Genomic DNA, 24,680 nt, shown 5'->3' with positions numbered 1-24,680 from the left:
CCATACTACATGAAATGATCTACAGATTCAATGCAATTCCTATCCAAATTCCAATGTCCTTTTTCACAGAAATTGGAAAAATTATTTTAAAATTCATATGTAACTAAAAAAGACCCAAATAGCTGAAGTGATCTTGAGCAAAAAGAACAAAGCTAGAGGCATCACACACTGATTTCAAAATACATTATCAAGCTATTGAAATCAAAACAGCATGATACTGGCATTAAAACAGACACATTGGCCAATGGAACAGGATAGACTGCCCAGAAATAAATGCAAGTATGTAGGGTAAATTGATTTTTGACAAAGGTGCCAAGAACCTACATTGGGGAAAGAACAGTCTCTTCAATAAATGGTGTTGGTAAAACTGGATGCCCCCATGCAGAAGAATGAAACTGGAAATATCTCAAACCATATTCAAAAATCAACCCAAAATGGACGAAAGACTTAAACGTAAGACCCAAAACTGTAAAACTACTAGAAGAAACATGAGGGGAAAATTCTACGACATTGGTCTGGGCAATGATTTCTAGGATAGGACTCCAAAAGCACAGGCAAAAAGTAAAAATAGGCAAATGGGATTGCATCAAACTAAAAAGCTTCTGCACAGCAAAGGAAACAATTAATACAGTGAAGAGACAGCCCACAGATTAGGAGAAAATATCTGCAAACTATACATCTGATAAGGAGCTAATATCCAAACTGTATAAGAAATTCAAACAACTCAATAGAAAGAAAACAAACAACTCTATTAAAAATGTGCAAGGGAGGGCCGGCCCAGTGGCGCACTGCAGAGTGCGCCACTTGGGAGCGCGGCGGCGCTCCCGCCGAGGGTTCGGATCCCATGTGGAGACTGGTTCCCACTCACTGGCTGAGCGCGGTGCGGGCACAACACCGAGGGTTGCGATCCCGTTGCCGGTCCCCGGTACGGGCGCGACACCGAGGGTTGCGATCCCGTTACCAGTCAGTAAAAAAGACAAAAAGAAAAAAAAAATGTGCAAGGGATATGAACAGACATTTATCAAAAGAAGAAATACAAATGGCCAACAGATATATGAAGAAATGTTCAACATTTAATCACCAGGGAAATGCAAATTAAAACCAGAATGAGATGTCACCTCACACTTGTTACAATGGTTACTACCAAAAAGATGAATAACAAGTGTTGGCAACGATGTGGAGGAAAGGGAACCCTTTACACTGTTGATGGGAATGTAAATTAGTACAGTCATTTTTGAAAATAGTATGGTTTCTCAAAAAACTATAGAATTACCATATGATCCAGCAATCCTACTTCTGGGAATATATCCAAAGGATTTGAAACTAGTATGTTAAAGAGATATTTGCACTTTCATGTTCATTTAAGCATCATTCACAATAGTCAAGATAGGGAAGCAATGTAAGTGTCTATCACTGGATGCACGGATAAAGAAAATTTGTTATATATACACAATGGAATACCATTCAGCCTTTAAAAAGAAGAAAATTCTGTAATTTGTGACAGCATGGATAAAACTAGAGAACATTATACTAAGTAAAATAATCCAGGCACAGAAAGACAAATACTATATGATCTCATTTATATGTGGAATCTAAAAAGTTGCTCTCATAGAAATAGAGAGTAGAAAGGTGGTTACCAGAGGCTGGGAGTAGTGGGAGATATGGACAAAAGGAAGATGTTGACCAAAGGGTACAAAATCTCAGATTGGAGAGATAAGATTTAGTGATATTGCACTGCATGGCGACCACAGTTAATAACTATGTATACTGTATATTTCAAAATTGCTAAAAGAATAGATTATTAACACTCCCACCACACACACAAAAATAAGTTGATGAGGTGACAGATATGTTAATTAGCTTACATGAATCTTTCTATAATGTATACAGAGATCAAAACATTATATTGTACCCCATAAATATACACAATTATTATTTGTCAATTAAAAATAAAGAAGTAAACAGCTAAAATATCAATAAAATAAACTTATGGGCAAATAAATTGAGGAACTCTCCCACATGGAATAGTATACAACAGTAAAAGAATGAACGCTAGCTAGTGAAATTAAGTGTATTAATTCATAGAAACATACTATGTTTAGAAACATAAAATGAAAATATTTTTATAACCATACATAAGAAGTAAAACTTTGAAAGTGAATAATAAATACAAAGTTTAGGATAATCATTATCTTTTCTTTGGGGAAAGAGCAGAAGGCCATAGGTAGTATCAGGCAGCAACATAGAAAATTTGGACCCATTCCAGTAGGAGGCCCTGCAATCTGGCTCTTATGTTTTTTTGACATGACCCCATTAGTCTTTGAAGGTTTCTTTGCTTTATGTCATAACAAATACTCCTGAATATCCTTCAGATTGCTTATACTCGTTCACTAATCAATTAGTGGCAACCATAGCAGCTGGAAAATGGTGGTGGGGGACAGGGGAGGGGGGACTCCTAGAAAGGAGAAAGCAAGAGAGAAGAAACCACAAAATCTGTGTATAAATTCTGTCCAAATCTTTGGCTGACCCCTAAAAGACACGTGCACAAGGTAGACTGAAAGCAACCCACCTAAGGACAGAAGAACTGAACTGAAATTTGTGCTGCCAGTTAAAGAAACAGAGTTCGCAGTTTGAATCATGTCTTAAAACATTTCCGAAACATAATAAAACATGCTTAACTTGATTTAGCCATTTCACAATATATACATATTTCAAAAGATCATGTTTTACATGATTATATACATACAATTTCATTTGTAAATTTAAATAAAGTAAAAAATCATGCTCAGTCATTCAGGTTGTATCACTAATCTTCTAGAAAATACATTTTTAAAAACCCATGCTGTTACAAACCAACTTTTTTTTGTTTGTTTTTGATAGCCAGAAGGAGGTTTTGTTTCCTAAGCACATGAATTTGCAAGCAGATAATAAACAAAAAGAGTCCATCGAGTATCATAAATCATAACAACAAACACCAACTGGTCAATGTGTTACTAAGGTAAAAAAAAAATTATTTTGATACATACCTGAATTACTTCATAAAGATGTACCTGAACACTCCCTAATAAGAGAGGATTTTTTTTTATATTGTCATATTGCATTAGTTCCAAGTGAATATTATTCCGTTCATCATCTTGACGCCTAGGAACCTCAATATCAAAATATATATTAAAAAAAGGATTACATTTTCAGTCTGAATTTCAAATATAATTTCTAAATAAATACATCCATAAACTATATTACATTATGTGCATACCTAGTGATTAGTTTTCATATGTCATCTTTTCAACCTCACAGCCACATATATCCTACTATCATCAAAAATCAGAATCTTGTTTATGTCTAACATCAATGATAGTCTTTTTGAAACATTCATTGCCTACATTCTCTTTCTAACTCTACACAGAAGTTCACCCTCAACATTCTACTGAAACTATACTATCAAAGGTAATCCAATATCCAATATAAAATCCAAATAATCCAGGGAATCCAAGTGCAGGTTTATCCAAATAACCATTATTAAAGGACATCTAATATCTTTTTTAGTCTCTGCTTTTTAACTTTTTGATAAAATACGTATACTATTTCTGAAACTAAAATTCTTTCCCAACCCTGAGCTCTGTAGTACAATACCATTATTATGTAACTTTTAAAATTTATACACTCTTGTGCTAAGTAGAAAACAGTCTCATGCCTCCCTAACTCCCAAGATTCTAGGTGCCTTTTTATGGTGTCTCTCCTCATGGTTGAGATCATAGAGTCTGTATGAGACTTCTTAATGTTATGCTTGTGACAGTCTTCCCAGAGAAATAAGAAAAAGGAAATTGAAGCCCTGTGTGCCAGCACCGCAGTTAAGAGAGCAGGCTCAGTTTTTCAGTAATTTGGCATCTAGATTATTGGAAACAGTCTATCTACTAGAAAAGTACAATGCTGAATAAAACATCAGAAATATCTTCTTAAAAGCATAAAAAGGTTGATAAAATGATAAGAAATAATCATTTAAAACTCCAGGTATTGGCAGACACTCTGGCAGGTAAACTAGACCCTAAAGTTTCATTTTTCCTGAGGGCATATCCCAATAAGGTCACTTACAACTGCAGTTTTTAAGGCCTTGAAAGACAAAGAAGGGAAAAGATAAGACACAGGGCATTTACAGAGAATCCTCACCCAGGCTTCCTCCCATAAAACTGAGAATCCAAAAGGATATGTCTTCAGTGAATGGGAAAACCTCCCATCCCATCTATAGAAGGCTCCAAGGAAAGTTGTACTGCTGAGCAGAATGGGGGGCAGGGGAAGGGAGAGGGGACTCACTGATAAGCTATAAACAAAAACCTGTTAGTGGAAACATAGCCTAGCTTTATATTCACCGGATGGTATAAAAAAAATTATATTATTTATATTTTGCCAAAATATAAATGAATAAACAGGACAACTTAAATTTTCAAAAAAGCCCAAACTCTCAAGTGTAGAATTTAAAGTGGTCCCAAACTGGTAGTGGTCTCAGGTGCTTCAGAAGAAAACACAAATTTCCCTGAAAGCTGCTACTTTCATCCCAGACCTCAAAGGAGTTCCACAAATAATTTTCCAAGGAAAATGAGTAGATCACAGTCAAAAATAACTAAACCAGCAAGAAAACAAAGCACCACGAATGAGAATCAGCAGAAACAGACCCACAAATACTTCAAATATGTAAACTTAAAGAGCTATGCTTACTATGTTTAAATGAATAAAAAACTAGCTGAAAATATACTCTTGGCACAAGGAAACTGTCAAAACTATTTAGCAAACCTGAACAAAAAACTAAATAAAATGTGTAGAAATAAAAACAATGTATGGACTCAACCCACAGATTAGATTCAGCTTAAGGGAATTAGTGAACTGTAATAAAGATCAGAGGAATTATCTGGAATGTAAGGCAGAGAGACAAAGTGAAAGGAAACATTTTTTTAAAAGGCTAAAGGACATGGAAGATAGTAAGAACATCTAAAATATGTTTTAAAAAGTTCCAGGAAATAAAATAAAGAAAATGGGCAGAGAGGCATATTTGGAAAAATAATAGCTAAGAATTTTCCAGAACTGATATACTTCAACAATCCAGTTTAAGCATTCAGTAAATCCTAACACAATAAACAGAAAGAAATCCAAATACAAACACACATACACAGACACATAGAAAAAGACATTATTGACAGGTGACTTCTCTTCCACAAATATGGAAGCCAGGAAACAGTGAGGTGATGCTTCAGAAAGTAACCGCAAATATACAATTCTATACTCAATGAAAATTCCATTTAAGAATGAGAATAAAATAAAGACATTTTCAGGCAAACTAAAACTGAATTTGTCACCAATTTACTCTCATTGGAAGAAATTTTAAAATAAATACTTTAGACAGAAGGTAAGTAACACCAGGAGGATAATCTGAGCTGTAAGAAAGGTTAAAATGGCAAATATGAAGGGAAACTAGAAAATATAGAATAAATTAAACAAATATAAATTATAGCTTAGGGGATTTAAAAATATAGAAAATACAAGACAACAATAACATATTAGTTGAGGGTGATAAATGGAATTAAAATTTCTAAGATCCTTGTTTTGCCCCGGAGAAGGATGAACGTTAAATTCTAGAATCAGGGCTGGCCCCGTGGCTCACTCAGGAGAGTGCGGCTCTGGTAGCACTGAGTCTGCGGGTTTGGATCCTATATTGGGATGGCCGGTGCGCTCGCTGGCTGAGCATGGTGCAGACCACACCATGCCAAGGGTTGCGATCCCTTTACCAGTCAAAAAAAAAAACAAAATTCTAGAACCGAGGACAAAAACTGAAATAGATCCCTCCCTAAACCAAGCCTCCATAGAATCAAGGTGATCTGCTAGGCATTAATTGTCTTCTAGAAAATAACTCAACACGTTTTAGAAGAAGATAATCAAAATTCTTGAGAACTTGCCAGTGAAGGTTAGGAAAACAATTTGTAAAGTAAAATAAATAGTATGGATTGTTTCTAGCAAAACTATGTCTTGTTTTGTTGTTGTTTTTTTAAATCACATGCTTAAAGAACTATACTCAATACCAAACACTTAAACAAAATGAAATCTGTAAAAAACATATAGCACATATAGAAAACGTGCTAGGATTTCACTAAAATTCAACTAATGTAGTAAAACTATGAGGAAACAGTTGGACTAATCAATGAATCCTGTAGTTGCATGGAATAGTGTTACTCATTTCAAAGAAAGATTTGAGATACATTTAAGATTCTAAGAAGCTTAACTTTAAACAGACACATAGCAAGTTCTGATGTGAGAGGCAGTTTAATAAAATGTGTGGTCTGAAGCCAGACTGCCAACATTCCCAACACCACTGCATGGTAGCTCTGTGACCTCAAAAAAATTCTTTAACTACATAGTACCTCAGTTTCCTCATTTGTAAAATAAGGATGATTATGAATGTCTGTATTATATATATATATAATATAATATATTCATATAAAGACTGAATAAGGTAATTCATGCAAAAAATGTTTAGAAAGAGTCTGTATAGGGCCGGCCCGGTGGCGCACTGCTACAGTGTGCCGCTTGTGAGCGCGGTGGCGCTCCCACCGAGGGTTCGGATCCCACATACAGACCGGTTCCCGCTCACTGGCTGAGTGAGGTGAGGGAGCAACACCGAGGGTTGCGATCCCGTTGCCGGTCCTGGTCCGGTACGGGTGCGACACTGAGGGTTGCGATCCGTTGCCGGACACGAAAAAAGACAAAAAGGGAAAAAAAAAAAAAAAAGAAAGAGTCTGTATAAAAGGAATAATGGAAAGAAGAGAAGGAATAGGAGCAGAGATAAATAAAAAGAAAGGGTGGAAGAGAGTAGATGGGAATGAAAGAGCAAGAGAGAAAAATATATATGTGATTAATACTCAAAACCACAGACAGTAACATCTCAGGGGAGAAGTCCACCAAGATTACGCATTTTGCATTAAGCTATTTATTAAAAATATCACTACAGTCCACAGTATAGAAATGGAATACAGTAAAATACCAAATAAAAGGCACTTCTTTTGTTTCTTTCCTCCCCATTTTTAAAAAAAGATATAATTTGTGTAGAATATTTGAAACTATAAACAGACATTCTTACATCTAGAAGAGAACTTTAACATTACCTGTACGGAGAAATACTTTATTTCACCAAACTTAATTGCAGGGTTCTTTTCATTGTTTTTGGACAGCAAGCTATGAAATTTTGTATATTTCACAACATTGTTTATAGAGATGCGAATGAATAAATTAGTGTAATGTAGTAAACTGACTGAAAATAGAATATTTAAGAAACAAGTTTTGTAGTAATTGAACAATAACATATTCAAATTAATCCATTGAACAATTCAGGACGAAACCTAAGAATCAACCAACTAGATATAGCTATCAAGAAGACATAGTAGTTCTAGAATATATTAAACAATAGAGAAAAAAGTCTTTTAAAATGGTGTTTTTGCCCATCACTGCTAGGCTAATATAAGTAGAAAAAGGAGGTTCATTCTTTCTTAGATCACTTATCATATTTTTATCTTCATATTTCCATCATAATTCCTTTCCAAATTTTCCATACATAAGTACTAATCTTAAGGCGACTAAATATTTAAATATATAGTTGTAATTTTTTTCTAAGCATAATTATGTAGAAATTTTAAAAATCAAAAAATATGTCACTTGTGAATAATTTCTTTCTAATTTTAACGCAATAGAACTTAGAGCAAAGTGTTCTCTCTAATTCACTTCATTATATACTTCATTTATACTACATTGGTCTGAAGTGTTATCTTTCATAGCACTCCATGCATGAAAACAATTTTGGTTCCCTGACTTAGCTGATTATCTTCAAAAATGTCTTTATATATAATTCTTTTCAAAAATTCTCTTTATATAAAAAAGAAACACCAAGTCTCCATAATGAGACTGGTTTTAAACATGATAAATCTAAAGATAGATAAGCATTCAACGTATTTAAAGGCACCAATACAAAATAAATTCTAAAAAGTTTAAGAAAGCACACTCCTTACTTACAAATAAATTAGCATTATCATCCAAGAAAATATATATATATATTTTTAACTTATATGGTGATTAAAGTAGATTATAGATAGCTGAAAATCTTCTGTTACTCCCACATCAAAATAAAAGTTTATTTCCCCTGTCCTTGAATCCAGGCTGGCCCTATGACTACTTTAACCAAAAAAATTCAATGGATGTGACTAAGGCTGGATCTAGGATGAAGAAGAGAGGCACTCGCCTATGGCACAAAATTTAAGGGGATACCAAAAACTTCAGTAAGGAAGATAAATAATATATTAACGTAATTTTTTAAAAAATCAAAATTAGTGAAGAAAAAAATACATAATGCAACTATACACAAAGAGAGAGAAGTACAACCATTTCAGCATGTCAGCTAAGTCCAACCTTCCAGGTATCCCCCACTAAAGCACCAGACATGTAAACAGGCCATTTCAGATATTCCAGTCCTTTTGAACTGCCAGACAACTGCAGCCAAGCTGTGATACCATGAAGCAGAAGCACCACATAGTGAATACACAGATAGTGATTGAAAATAAAATGGTTAATGTTTTAAGTCACTAAGGTTTGGAGTGGTTTGTATCGCAGCAATGGATAACTGAAACAATGAGATATGATTGATTATACTGTGATTCTTAAATCAAAAGAAAGGATACTCTTAGGCATAAAATGTCCACAATTCTTTATATGAACAGCCAGGCAGCCAACCTATAACAATCAAAACAAAAACACAGATAGTGAATGCACTTTTTAAAAAGTTAAATTTTCTTCCAATTTATATTGAACTATACATATTTTTTAAAAAGTAAAGCTCCACTTTGTTGGTATTTCTCATTAGAAATACTGTTTCTCATCATAAATATCTAGTTAATAGAAAAATATTAGAAAGCAGAAATACAGAAGAAAAACGGTTAAGGTGTGTTCAAAACAAATCTAAAATGAACAAGAAAACAAAGCAAACAAATTGTTCATTATTAACTTAAATCTGATCATCACTTTGAATTATTTTTATTTTATACTAGGTGAAAACTGATGAAATGTAGCACCCTGCATATAAAAACACAAACATGCTTTGTTTCAAATAAGCTCTTTTATCCAGTATCCTAAAACCACTTTATTCATTCAATAATAATTCACTGGCTATAACATGCAAGGGGCTGTGAAATATTCATTCTCTCTTGTACAAAGTTTTACTAAATATTAAAGAAAACTGTATTTTGTGCTTAATCATAAAATCGAAGGCAAAATAAATGCAGGAACATTTTAATTCTAATATGTGGTACTAGCCAGATATATTTAGCCACGTTTAATCTTAAAAACCAAGTAAAAAATGCAGAAATATTATATGAAACATTGTATATAATAGGAGGTAGAGAAGGATAAGAGATATTCTTATTTCACATCCACTAATTGTTCTAATAGTGTTCAGAAAATAAAGATAACTGTAAAAGAATGCCATGATATTTGACAGTTCTAAATATACATAGATCCTCATGTTCCATAGTCTAAAGCTCCCAGAATAGAATAACACTTTTTTTTGGTTCTCAACCTAGATATTAGTTCCTACGTGTGTGTGTGTGTGTGTGTGTGTGTGTTTGAGTGTAATCAGTATGTTTTCTTTTGTTTCTGAGGTTTTTGGGGGCAATGAGGGAGGGGTATGGGATCAATTTTCAAACTGTAGCTCAATCTAGCAATAAATATAATCACCTAAAGAATTCAATAAAAATACTGATTCCCAGGTCCCTCTCTCAGAGATTCTAAGTTTGCAGATCTTAGGTGGGTCCAAAGTCAATGCTTTAAAAAAAAAGTATTCCAGGTGATTCTGATATAACTATAATTGGGAACCCCTAGCACAGAAAACATTAATACTGTGAATCAGGATGCTTTCCACAATTTCAGTGATTATTACAATGCTTTTCTGATTCATAAAAATGAAAAATTCATGAATATATTATCAAAGAGGACCACTTTCTACACATAATTTTTTATTTCTAAATAATAAGCATCAACTACTCTTCATATTAAATAATAAATAATTTGTGCAGGTTTATTGAGGGCTAGTCACACATACCACATCCCCAAATGGCTCCAAAGTTGGTGTCTCAGGTACAACTTCCTGTTCTTCACTCTCAGACCCTTTAAGAGTTTTTCTCAGCATCTGCCATGTAAATAAACTAATTAAAGACTTCAGAAGGAAAAGAAGAACATAACCAGATAAAAGACTGATTTAATTTGACAATTATTTTATGAGTATCTTAGTATTAGGTATTCTAGGCAGTGGAAAATTAATATGACTAAGAAATTCAGTCCTCTTCTCAATCAGCTTATCAATAAGTTATCAGAAAAGTAAAAGGTACCAATTAAATATAAAATCATTAAATGAATCATGAAAGAAGAGAAAAATGAATAGTAGTAAGAACAATTGGTTCTTCATTTAAGAGACTGAACATATAATAGGACATCTTGAAAGGGTTATAAGAACAGAGCTCCAATTGGTCCTAGCATAAGAACCACCTGGGATCTGAATCTCTACTCACATACACATACATTAAAATGAGTAGTACAAATAAACCACACAAGACACATGCCTCCAGCATTACTAGGATAGAAAATGTCACAAACTTCGAATTTCCTATAAGTAGAGACAGAAAATACAAATTCCAACAGAGCACTCACTGGAACTGTCAGCACTATAAATCTATGGGAACAGAGAGCAAGGTAAGAGAATCTTAAGAGACTGTAGAAAAGAGCCGAAAGGAGTGGGGAACACAAAGGAAGCATAGAAAAAAATCATCCTAAGAGAAAGAGAAAGTTCAATATACTAAGTGCAAAAATTCTGACCATGGGTCTAGGAATTGGTAGGTCACAGCAATGGCTATAGAAAAGGGACCTGGGAAAAAAAAAAAAAAAGACCAGAAGTGGCTTCCTCAGAGGTACACTGTTCTGGGGTGAAGAAAACAAAGAAGAGGTGTCCCTTGTATACATGGCACTGAAGAAAAAAAGGATGTAAGAGGGAAAATTAAGGATACCAGAAAAACAAAAGAAGACCACAGGTCATGCCCATCCTTTCCCTCACTTCCTACCAATTACAACATCATCCATTTAAAGAAACTACCCTTCAATATACTGATAGAAGAGGGTACACTTGAAATGAGATAGAGAAAGAAGTATAGAGGGTCAGAGAAAAGTGGATGAATTGGAAGATAAGCAAACAAGGAATCCTTGAAGAAGAAAAACAATAGGAAAGAAGTAATATTTAAAATTATAATCCAATAAAAACATAGGCAACTAGAGAAAAATCTACATATTGATAGGACCCACTATGTATCTGGGAGAACAGTAAAACAATTGTAGAGTTAAGACTAAAACAAGGGAAAGGATATGGGTAGAAGAAGAGTGTGCAACATTACATGTTCTTCTGAAAAAGAAAGAATGCAACCCTCAAAACAGAGTGGAGCATGAAGTGAAAAAGAGAAAACTAGAATAGATCATAGATTTTTGAGTAAACAGCAGGTTGGAAATAAAGGATTCCAATTGAAATTGACATACCCAAGAGTAAAAAATTAAGTTTTTTAAAGGATGAGGGTTAAGGACCCTAGAAAGGTATAAACACAAAGATAGCCACTGGAGCAAAAATGTAAGCTTTGCTAAATACCAAAAGAAATTTTTAAAAGGAGCAAAAAAGATAAACCATATGAAAAAGACACAGTAAGTATAGCATAATACATTGAGACCAAACATATCAGTCACTTCAGTAAATGTTGATGGGTTAACACACACCATTAAAGGAAAAAGATGATGAAATCTTCTAATCCTTGATACACTGAGTGACCAACCATCCCAGTTGGCCCAGGACTGAGGAATTACCTAGGACTCTTGACTTTCAGTCCTAAAATCAGGATAGGCCGAGGCAAATCAGGGTGGTCATTCAACCTATTAATACAAGAGACACACCTAAAACAGTGATTCAAAAAGGCTAACACAGAGGAATACATAAAGATATACTATGCAAAGAGAAAACAGTAAGAAAGCAGAGAACTAGACTGTGATGTTAGAGTAGAATTCAGTCCAAAAACCACTAAGTGAGACAAATGAGAACATTTTTTTAATGCCAAAAGACATAATCTGCACTAAAGATATGTGTTATAAATTTACCCTGAGAATATACTTCCAACAAATGAAAATACTTATCACAAAGTTTTGCGATGAAATTATTTGTAATTGCAACATATTGCAAACTACCTAAAGGCCCCAAATAGGAAACTGGTTGAAATTATAGTATGTAGTTACAATGGAGTACTGTGCAGCTGTAAAAATAAAAAATGAGAAAGATTGCTATGAAATAATTGGGATTTACAGGATATATTGTTAAGTGAAAAAAGCAAATGCAACCTTTTGTGTTAGAAGTCAGAGGAGATAACAAAGCATACATGTATCTGAAGTAACACAGGAAGAATAAACCCAAAACTGGTTACCAAAAGGGAGCTAGAATGGGGTGGAGCAGAGAGAACAGGATGAAAGAGAACGTGACATTTCCCTGAGCATACCTTTTATATAATTTTAACTTTTGAAAGTGTGTTAATATTCTATGTATAAAAAATAAAATTAAGTCAATAAGCATGGGGAATAACTCTGAAACTGAATGCAAATAGGAATAAATGAACCTGACTATATTTCAAGTGAATAACAAAACCACACTGAAGGAAAAAACAAAAGAATGCAAAACTTTTCAATACTTAGTAAATATGATTTTTGTAGTAGTATGAATGTAGTGATTCTGAAACTATTTTATATGTACTGTAGGACTCAGCAATGTATGACTGTATTGATGCTATTGGGAGCCAAGGTTTCCACTGTGGAAGAAGGGAATACAAACATCAAATGGAAAAAATCAAGAAAGAGCCCTGTAGATGTGGATTGGAATTGGAAGTACAAACTCATGAATTCACAAGTCTATCTGCTGACCTATGAAGCAATGCTGCTTCAACAGCAACGAGCACCAATTTGCACCCATTTCTCGGGTTTCTAAATACCATTATCCACTAAAAGAAAGTTAAGAAATCCAAGGCTGAAAAGGGGAACATACAGATGAGCACAGAACATCTTTTGGGGCCAGAAAGGTTGTCCTCAAAATAATGTCCAAAAGTCACAGAAGCCACCAAAAAGGGATGCCCATTGACAAACTCTGGAACAGTTTGAATATCGAAATAAATAAGGAAAATAACTTATTATAATCCATTGAACAATCTGTACTGATAATAGGAAAAAAGAGAAAAAGAATGAATAAATGAAAGAGCTTTTCCTTTTAGAAGAATGTCAACTGGTAAAAATGGAAGGAGTGGTAGAGTTAAAAAGGTATGATTTTCCCACCAAAATAGTAAAGATTATTTGGGGAAAAATCACCAATTCAACTAAATTTAGGGGGAAAAGTTTGTTGGAATAAAAATATGGATATAGTCTCCTCCTCAAAAAAAAATTATATATAGTCTGAGAGTATCTCCCCACAGACTGCTTATTAGATGCAAGGAGAACGATAGTATCTATACACTTTGGCTGACTAATCAAAATTAACATTATCAATGAGCAGCAGATTCACATCATATGCCTCCAAACATATACTATGAAAAACACCCAACACCAAAGGAAACATAAGACAAACTCAAACTGAGGAATATTTTATAAAATCACTGGCATCTTTTCTTTAAAAATATTGAAATTATTAAAGACAAAGGAAGGGTGAGAAAATGCTCCTGTTTAAAAGAGACTAAAGAGATATGACAACTGCGTACACTGTGATCATGGACTAGATCATGTACTGTGGGGGGTGGAAATGCCATAAATGGCCTTATTGGGACAAAAAATAAATGAAGTGTAGATTAAAGTGCTATACCATTTTGATTCCCTTCTTATTTTCTTTTGTGTATATTTTTAAGATACTTTCTTAGCGATTACCATGGGGATTACAATTAACATACTAAATTCATGATAATCTAGTTTGAATTGATACCAACTTAGCTTTAATAGAATAACCAACTCTGCTCTTATATAGTTCCATCCCATCCTTATGTCGTTAGTGTCACGAATTACATCTTTAAAAACTGTGTGCCCATTAACATAGATTTACAATATTGTTTTTTCACAGTTGTCTACTAAATCATATCAAAATAAAAAGAAGAGTGACAAAGCAAAAATACGATAATTCTGGATTTTATATTTACCTTTGCAATTAACTTTACTGGAGTTCTTTATCTCTTTGTATGGCTTTGAGTTACTGTCTAGCATCTTTTTATTTCAACCTGAAGGACTCCCTTTAACATTTCTTGTAGGGCAGGTTTACTAACAATGAACTCCCTCAGGTGTTTTTATTGTTGTTTTTTAACTGGGATGTCTTAATTTCTCCATTTTTGAAGGATAGTTTTGCTGGTTATACAATTCATGGTTGAGTTTTTTTCTTTCAGCACTTTAAAAAATTTCATCCCATGGTTTTGGTTTTCGATGAGAAATCTGGTTTTAATCTTACTGAGGAGTCACTGTACATGACAAGTTGCTTTTATCTTGCTGCTTTCAAGACTGTCTTTAGCTGGCTTTTGACAATTTGATTATAATATGTCTCAGTGTGGAACTCTCTGCGTTTACCTTTCTTGGAGTTTGCTGAGATTCTTGGAGGTGTAGATTTTTTGATGTATATTTTATCAAATTTGGGAAGTTTGGGGCCATTATTTCTTCAAACAACCTTTCTGTCCTTTTCTCTCCTCTCCTTCTGGGATTCACATTAAACATACGATGGTATGCTAAAAGGTGTCCCACAGGTCTCTTAAGCTCTATTCATTTTTTTTCTTTCTGCTCCTCAGACTGGATAATTTCAAATGTCCTTGTGTTATCTCATCAAACCCATAGCTGGAATCTCCCCAAAAGCAGCAGCAGGGGAGTTCCTACAAAGGAGTGCCCCAAACCATCCCAAGATGGGGCAAGTTGAGATTCCAAAGAAAGAAGCACTAAATGCCAGGGTGATCAGTCTGAACATTTTTTAGGGGAACTTACAGAGTGCTGCAAAATATCCTCATGACAGACAGTGACAGAAAGAGTTGTTCTACCAACGTATCTCTGCAGTGAAGGGGTCAGGGTATTAAGTTTATACAAGGGTTTAAAGAATTTGGCTCAGGGCCAGGGCCAGTTTCTTTCAGTATTTGCAACAACCTGGACACCATTATAAGATCTTGGGAATGCTCAAGGCCCTGGTTTTGTTTCAAGCCTGCTAGAAGGAACCTACAGCTGGCTGGTCACAGAGGGATGAGGCACTCTGTGATTTTTGGTCAGGACACAGAAAGAGAGTGGGGGAACCTGGGAGACCTTATAGTCCTATAATTAAGTTCACTGATTCTATCTTCAATGAGTTTTTCATTTCAGTTATTATACATTTCAGCTTCAGAATTTTAGTTCATTTTTATTGTTTCTATTTATTGATTGATATTCTCTATTTCCTCATATTTCATTTTCCTTGTTTCCTTTATCTCTTTATATATGGTATCCTTTAGCTCTTTGAGCATATTTAAAACAGTTAATTTAAAGACTGTGTCTAATAATTCTAATGTCTATGCTTCCTCAGGGACAATTTTTGTTCATTTCTTCTGTGAATGGGCATATTCACATATTTTCTTGTTTCATTGCATGCTTTGTAGTTTTTTGTTGGAAACAAAGTAGCATTTATTTCAGGGATGCAAGCCAGAATTGATTTTTGAAAATCAGTCAATGCAATCCAACATATTAACAGGTTAAAGAAGAAAAATCACATAACCTTACCAATTGATGCAGAAAAAGCACTTAACAAAATTCAGTACCCATTCACGGTTTAAAAAAAGTTTTTTTTTTTTTTCCAGAAAAAAATACAGAAACCTCCTCAGTTTGATAAAGACCATCTATAAAAAATTACAGCTAAAATTGAAAAATTGAACACTTTTCTCCTAAGATCAGGAAAAAGACAAAGACATCTACTCTCACCACTTTTATTCAAAATAGTACTAGAAGTTCTACCCAGTGCAATAATGCAAGAAAAGTCATGTAGATTGGAAAGAAAGAAAGAAAACTGTCCCTGTTTGCAGATGACATGATTGTCTATGTAGAAAATGCCAAGGAATCTGTTTTTTAAAAAACCTCCTGGAAATAAGTGAGTTCAGCAAATGCACAGGACACAAGATAAACATAAAAAATTAACCGTATTTTGGGCCGGCCCGGTGGTGCACTGAAGAGTGCGCCACTTGGGAGCGCGGCAGCACTCCCGCCAAGGGTTCGGATCCCATGTGGAGACCGGTTCCCACTCACTGGCTGAGCGCGGTGCGGGTGCAACACCGAGGGTTGCGATCCCGTTGCCGGTCCCCGGTACGGGCGCGACACCGAGGGTTGCGATCCCGTTACCGGTCAGTAAAAAAGACAAAAAGGAAAAAAAAATTAACTGTATTTCTACATACCAGCTATAAAGATGTAGACAATGAAATTCAAAATACAATACTATTTACAATCATTCCAAAAAAAAAGAGCAAATACGTAGGTGTAAATCAATCAAAATATGTATAGGACTTGTACTGAAAACTACAAAATGTTGATGAAAGAAATCAAAGAAGACCTAAATAGATGGAGAGACATGCTGTATTCATAGATTGGAACACTCAACATAGTAAAGATGTCAAGTTTTCCCAAATTGATATTCAAGTTTAACACAATTCCTATCAAAATGCCAGCAAGTTTTTTGTAGACTACAGATGAGATTATTCTAAAATTTATAAGGTAAGTCAAAGGAACTAAACAGCCAAAATAATTTTTAAGAGAAGAATAAAGTAGGAGAAACCAGTCTGCCTGATTTTGAGACTTATTATATAGACGAATTATATATCGAAACACTATGTAGACATCATTTCCTAATGTCATTCTCTGCTATTTCAGAAGATTATTTTTACATGTAAGGCTTCAAGTAAAACGGATTAGATATCTGCAGAGAAAATTCAGAAGGAGCCTCAGTATGGAGACAGAAGTTCATTTACTCAGGTATTGTGCTAGAGAATGGAAAGGAGAACACCTCACATCATGCTGTTAGGGATTTAGGAGTAACTGCTTTGATAAATTCATATTAACTGTATTCAACAAGTAAAAAGATTTTGATACGATAAAATCGGTATTATTCAGATATTTACTCTGTGATCTTTTCTATTGTAGCTGAAAGAAAAAGACATTAAGATTCCTTTTAAAATGCTATTTTTGTAAGTTTGCAATTGAATTCAGCAATACAGTTTTGGTCCTGAGAATACACAGGTTCAAATATATTTGGAAAAATTATGCAACCATGTGGAATTATTAGACTCAACTGACTGACTTTAGTGAAATTAGAGATTACACAAAAAAGAAAATATGTGCAATATTCTTTTTCTGATACAGTCCTGAAATATAAACTTCATGAAACTTTAAAAGTCATTTTGTTTTATCAAGTCACTGAAATTTATGAATAAATATAGAAAAAAGGACTTCCCAGTCTTTTTTGACTACTTTCCAGAGAAATTTCATCTAATCCTATGATTTTCATAAGTCACCCAAATTCTACAGGCAACACATGTAAATTACAGCAGATCAATATGTTTATACAGACTCCAATTTTTCCCCCAACTTAGAATTTTCCGACTTTATAATGGTGCAAAAGTGATATGCATTCAGCAGAAACTGTATTCGAATTTTGAATTTTGATCTTTTCCTGGGCTAGCAATATACAGTACCATACTCACTCATTATGCTGGGCAGTGGCAGCGAGCAGCAGCTCCCAGTCAGCCACACAATCAGGAGGGTAAGCTATCAATATTCTACAGTGTACTGTTTTGCCAGCGGTTTTTGGATACTGTGTTTTCACATCTCATCATGTCTACAAAATGCCCATCTGTGTCTCCTGCTCCTACTGAGAAGAAGAGGAAGGCACAATTACTCTAAAATCAACAGTAATTGCTCAGCATGAAGGCGGCAAGCCAGTAATGGCCATCACATGTGAGTTAGGACTTCCACAATCTCAACCATCTTAAAGGATTAGAAGTGAATCAGTGATGCAATGAAATCACCAGCATCAGTTAAATCCACTGTCATCACAAAGAAAAGAGCTGGGCCGATTGATGATATAAAAAAATTACTTGTCATGTCATGGAAGACCAGATGCAGAAGCACATACCACTTAGTCTACTGATGATCCAGGCTAAGGCAAGATGTCTTTCTTACATGCCAAAAGAGTGTGCTGGTGATCCTACGTATATGCAAATGATTATAGCAAGTCATGAGTTCTTCCAACTCTTCAAAAAGTATCATAATTTTCATAATGTGAAGTTCAGTGGTGAGGAAGCAAGTGCCACCACTGAAGGTGCCAAAGCTTTTAAGGAAGAGCTGCATAGGATAATTGTGGGTAAGAAATATTTGCCAGGACAAATGCTTAATGTCGATGAAACAAACTTGTTCTGGAAGCATATGCTGGAGTATGCATACATTCATGAGGAGTCCAGGACAATGCCAGGATTCAAGGCATTCAAAGACCATGTAACGCTGCTTTGGGGAGGAAATGTTGCAGGGTTCAAATTAAAGCCTTTCCTAATCTACCACTCAGAGAACCCTAGAGCATTCAAGAATGTGAGCAAGCATACAATTCCTATTTATTATCGCCATAACAAGAAAGCCTGGATGACATCAGCATTCTTTGAAAACTCATTTTGAACTGTTCTATTCTGCAGGCAAGAAAATATTGTAAGCAAAACAACATCCCATGTAAGATTTTTCTGATCTTAGGCAATGCTCCAGGGCATCTGCAGCATATTGACGACACATATCCTGATGTAAAGGTTGTGTATTTGCCACCCAATACAACCAATGGATCAAGGCACAACATGAGTTCAAAGCGTACTATTTACACCAAAAGTTTGTGCAAGTTGTTGAGGTAGCTGAATGTAGCTCAACATTTCGAGACTTTTTAAAAGGTTTTAACATTCTAACTGCTATCCGGAACATCACTGCAGCATGGGAAGATGTGCATGGGAAGTGCAATGCATGAACAGCACTTGGAAGAAAGCTTTGAAGTCATAAGTGAACACATTGAAAGAATTTAACAAAGACTCAGCTGTTGATGAAATAGTAAGTAACAAATAAGATATTAGTGCTTGGGAAACAGCTAGAATTGGACATTGATGGAGAGGATATTCATAAGCTTGAAGGCATTGAGGCTCAAGAGATTTCCAGTGAGGAGCTGATGGAAATGGGGGAAGAAAAAAGTGAAGTTGAGGCAGAGAAGGAAGTGATACCCAAGGCACCAAGAAAATTCACAGCAAAGAAACTGGCAGAGACATTTGCTACTATCAGCAGTGGGATATGGATCTTGGAAGAAATGGATGACATTCTTATGAGAGATTTGCAAGAGCTGACAGGCAGATACAGTATGCTCTTGCTATAGAGAAATATACAATGAAAAGATAATACAAATTGTATAGTCAAAACTTGGTATCTTCCTGAAGAACACTCCACCTGCTAAACCACCAAGTGTGAATGCTCCCATGCCTTCTACCAGCTATGGTTTTTTTTAGTTTGTTTTGGCAGCTGGCCAGCACAGGGATCCAAACCTGGATTGTGGGGTTATCAGCATCATGCTCTAACCAATTGATCTATCCAGCCAGCCCCTACCAGCTATTCTTGAGCTTTATCAGGAGAGAGAGAAATTGATGACCCTGTTGCTGTAGCATCCCATCACCCAGCAATTAATTTTAGTTCAATGCTTCAAACATTCTTCAAGCCCAGTATACTTTCAGCCGTATATGTTAATGATGAGTACAGCCATTCTGTTTTTCACTTTCAGTACAATATTCAAAAAATTACATGATATATTCAACACTTCATTATAAAATACGATTTGTGTTGGATGATTTTGCCCAACTGTAGGCTAATGCAAGTGTTCTGAGCACATTTAAGGTAGCTTAGGCTAAGCTACAACGTTCGCTAGGTTAAGTGTATCAGATGAATTTTCTTTTTCTTTTTTTTTTTTTTCTTGGTGGCTAGCTGGTAATGCATTTTTGACTTACAATATTTTCAACTCACAATGGGCTGTGGGGACATAACCCCTTCATAAGTTGAAGAGCATCTTTACTTTGATGCTCTCTCAAAGTAAAGATAAAAGTGTTTTGGCTAGTATGGTATGCAGAATTCTAAGATTACTTCCCCAAATCATAGCCCCTGGTGCATACACTCCTTCTAGCAGTTATTCAATCAAAGTCTAACCCAAGTGCTGCTGTACAGGGATTTTGCAAATTAATGAAGGTCCCAAATCAGTTGACCTTAAACTAGGGAGATTATCAGGGTAGGCCTCACCTAATCACATGAGTCTTTTGAATCTGGGTCTAGAAGTCAGACAGGGAAGGTAAAGACATCTAAAGTATAATAAATTTTCTGTTATTGTCTTTCAACATGGAGGGGGCCATGTAGCAAGGAATATAGGTAGGCTCAAAAAGCTGAGGATGGTTTCCAGCTGAAAACCAACAAGGAAATGGGGATCTCAGTCCTACAACTACAAAGAACTAAATTACACCAACAACCTGAGTGAGCTTTGTACTAGTCAGGGTTCTCCAGAGAGACAGAACCAATAGGCCAGGTATATAGACATATAAGAGGGAATTTATTAGGGGAATTGGCTCACACAATTATGAAGTCTGAGAAGTCCCATGATAGGCTGCCTGCAAGCTGAAGACCCTGGGATACTGGTAGTACAGCTTAGTCCAAGTCTAAAAGCCTTAAAACCAGGGAAGCAATAGTATAACTCTCAGTCCAAGAGCAAAGGCCTGAGAGCCTGGGTGTACTGCTGATGTAAGTCCTGGAACCTAAAAGCTGAAGATCCTGGATTTCTGATGTCCACAAATGGGAGAGAAGAGTATATCCCAGCTCCAGCAGATAGAGAAAGAAATGTTTGCCTTTTCCTCTGTTTTTGTTCTCTCTGGCCCCCCAAGCAGATTGAATGGTGCCCAACCATATTGAGGGTGGGTCTTCTCCACCTAGTCCACTCAGCCTCACATGCTAGTCTCCTCTGGAAACACTCTCACAGACACACCCAAAAATAATGCTTTGTCAGGTTCCTAGGTATTCCTTAAAATCTAGTGAAGTTGACACCTAAAATTAACCATTCCACACTTAGAGGCAGATTATTCCCCAGACGCTCCAGAAAAGCACACAGTCTGGCCAAACTTTGATTTCAGCTTTGTGATACCTTGAGCAGAGAACCTATTCACACTGCACCTGACTTTACACCTACATAAGTGTGAGCTAGCAAATGGAGTTCGTTTTAAGCTGCTAAACTTGTGGCAATTTGTTATACAGAAATATAAAACCAATACAACCACTTTAACACCAGAGAGTTTGAAATCTGCTACCCAGAGGAGCTTCTAAAAAAGTGGCTCAAGATCTCCTTCCTTACTAAAAATGACCATCATTACCATATTCTAGTCTTAATCTGGTACTATCTCCCATAAATACCAGTAATCCTGCTTGTTAGTATCGCAATATTCCTTCAGTTATCAGCCACTGAAAGAACTGGAAATTTATTCCTTGAAACAGGTACACTGGAATGGAGCAATAAACAAATGTCTTTTGGGTTTTAGTTGTGTGAATAATTCCAGAGTAACATCACTAACTGGTATTTGTGGGTTAGTATTTAACTTTGTTTTTTTTTTTTTTGGTGACTATACAAAATGCTTAGCCTTTAAAAAATTACAAAACATTTTAATATATACTTAAATGGTAAAATTAAGAGAAAGGGAGGAGAGAGGATAGGAATGGAGAAGACAGGCAAGGGCCACTAAAAATCTAACCCAAAAAGGAGAATTACATTTATCTCGAATATTTGCTGAACTTGAATCAACATGGCCTTATTTGTAAGCGTTAACATTCCTGGAATCTTTGTTGTTATGTATTTTTTAAGAATTGCTTGTTTAACTTTTAACAAATCCCTATAACAAATCCTTAGTTGTGTTGAAAATTCTGTTTTAAAGTATATAACAATGCTACTGATTTTTGTCTGTTGATTTTGTATCCTGCAACTTAACTGAGTTTATCAGTTCTACCTGGTTTTGACAGAGTATTTAGGGTTTTCTATATATAAGTTCATGCTGTCAGCAAACACAATTTCACTTCTTCCTTTCCTACTGCAATGCTTTTTATTTCTTTATTTTTGCTTAATTGCTCTGGCTAGGACTTCCAGTACCATATTTAATAGAAGTGGTAAGAGTGGGCATCCTCACAGTGTTCCTGAACTTAGAAGAAAAGCTTTCAGTCGACATTAGCTATGGGCTTTTTACATATGGTATGTTGAAGAGATATCTGCACTCCTATGTTCATTTCATCATTATTCTCAAAAGCCAAGACATGGAAACAACCTAAGTGTCCATCAGTGGATGAATTAATAAAGAAAATATGGTATATATTCACAGTGGAATACTATTCAGCCTTAAAAAAGAAGGAAATGCTATCATTTGAGACAACATGGATGAAAATGGAGAATATCATGCTAAGTAAGCAAGGCACAGGAAGACAAAATACATGATCTCACTTATATGTGGAATCTTAAAAAAAGTCAAACTCAAAGAATTAGAAAGTAGAATGGTGATTACCAGAAGCTAGGGGCAGGAGGAGATAGAGAAAAGAGAGATGTTGGTCAAAGGGTACAAAGTTTCATTTAAATAGAAGGAATAAGTTTTAGTGATCTATTGAACAGCATGGTGACTACAATTAATAATAATGTACATTTCAAAATTGCTAGATGAGTAGATTTTAAATGTTCTCACCACAAGGAAATTATAGGTATGAGGTGATGGATATATTAATTAGGGTTATTAAATCATTCCACAATGTATGCATATATCATAAGACCACATTGTACCCCATAAATACATATAATTATTTGTTAATTAAAAATTAAATAAATTAAAAAAATAAAGTATGTAACAATTACTTTCATTTTATTGAAAAAATTTTTTTTATATATCTTGGGTCATTTTGTTATTGTTGCATCTGATTGGTTTAGTGTGTCATATATATGGTTTAATTTGTGGTTTAAGATAACTGAGTGGCAATTACTGTATCATCTTTTTTTTATATATCTTGGGTCATTTTGTTATTGTTGCATCTGATTGGTTTACTGTGTCATATATATGGTTTAATTTGTGGTTTAAGATAACTGAGTGGCAATTACTGTATCATCATAAAAATATCAAACTGTGGTATATTACATGTTTATTTAATGTGGAATCTCATTCTTTCTAATGTTTTGATAACCTTTATTTTGGAAGCCCATTTTGAACATGCACTTCAATAAATACAAAATAATTTGGAAATTTAAAAGATTTCTTTAGAATACTAATGCTCAATTAACCATTAAACAAGCTGGCAAAAATCCTGCCTCTTCTCTCATTTTAGTACCTTTTTACTTTTCCTTCCTCATCTGAGCAGAGCTCTCTTAAATGGCAGCAACATCAGCAAAACAACTCTGCCAAATTTCTATCAGAACCTTGAGCAAAGGTTCTAAACACTAGCCTCATAAAGCCTTCTGACTCCACCCAGAATTTCTCCTAAACTTTCAGAGAATTTTTACTTCAGTTAATTCCACTGTACCTTTCATCTCTTGTCACTTTTGGCCCCACCTTGAATACAAATCCCTTGTGGTACTTCCATTAAAAAGTCTGTACACTCACTCACATTGTATTTACTTCTTCCCCAATGACTTTTTTGACCCACTCTCCTCCACTTCAGTTTTCATTGAAAACCCACCAGCTCTCATACTTACCTTTTCCTAGAACAGTCCAACCCCCAACCCTAATTGAACCCTCACTATCCTTACATTAATTATTTAACATTTACCAATATGCAGGTACAACTATATGCCAGGCACTGCACTGATTACAGCTTGAAGTGTTCTTGCCCTGAAGAAGTTCATTATGGTGTTAAACACAGATAAGTAAAAAAACAATTTCATTATAATAAAAATGATGCCAAGAAGGGAAAATTTTGTCTTCATGCTTCCCAAAACCAAGGTCATCTACCTGGGAAGAAGAATTAACTGATTTGATTGGCCAAACCCTGCCATTTATTATGCAAGTTATGGGTACGTGTAATTATTAACTCAAAAAAGGATTTCTTTATCTTTTTCTCTGCCAAGCTCAGGAACAGTGATTCCTTTTTAACCTCTGGTTTTCTGTCCCTGTGAAGCAAGGACATCAACAGCAGAACCCAGGGGTTATCCACTAAGATTGCAAGAAAAAATATTACACTTTATCATTTTCTTTAACAAATAAGAAAGCACAAACAGCTGACTAGGCAGTAGACAAATATCCAGAAGAAGTGTGAGTTTCATGCTCAGTGGGGTTCATATCAACAGCCTCATGCTTACCATTTGCTTTCAGGGTATATAGCATTTGTCAGTTAAGTAGACTGACCAATTACATTACCTTAAGCATTAGAATATAAAGTCTCCTTCACAAATGGACAAGGAATGACCACAGAAAACATTTCACAGCAAAGCATTTTTATTTTTTTTTATTTTTATTTTGTCAATATACAATGTAGTTAGTTATTGTGTCCCA

The 24,680-nt window shown here is 35.0% G+C and overlaps 1 protein-coding gene across 1 annotated transcript in view; it reads right to left on the bottom strand.

The window, feature by feature from the left end:
• Positions 1 to 3,026: 3,026 nt before the first annotated feature.
• The window catches only part of LOC103609694 (amyotrophic lateral sclerosis 2 chromosomal region candidate gene 11 protein-like), a gene marked incomplete at its 3' end in the record, with an annotated part of 40,438 nt that continues 18,784 nt past the window's right edge, over positions 3,027 to 24,680 (bottom strand). The window contains exons 2-5 of the mRNA XM_008593992.1: positions 10,127 to 10,213; positions 8,712 to 8,763; positions 7,149 to 7,294; positions 3,027 to 3,149 (exon numbers count right to left, since the gene is read on the bottom strand). Of these exons, the coding sequence (XP_008592214.1) occupies positions 3,027 to 3,149; positions 7,149 to 7,294; positions 8,712 to 8,763; positions 10,127 to 10,213 (408 nt within the window). The remainder of the gene's footprint in view (positions 3,150 to 7,148; positions 7,295 to 8,711; positions 8,764 to 10,126; positions 10,214 to 24,680) is intronic.

The sequence above is a fragment of the Galeopterus variegatus genome, unplaced genomic scaffold (assembly GCF_000696425.1).
Source record: "Galeopterus variegatus unplaced genomic scaffold, G_variegatus-3.0.2 Scaffold9956, whole genome shotgun sequence".
In the NCBI taxonomy this organism is placed as follows: domain Eukaryota; kingdom Metazoa; phylum Chordata; class Mammalia; order Dermoptera; family Cynocephalidae; genus Galeopterus; species Galeopterus variegatus.
Note: the sequence above shows the minus strand (reverse complement) of the source record. Positions and strands in the feature narration are given on the sequence as shown.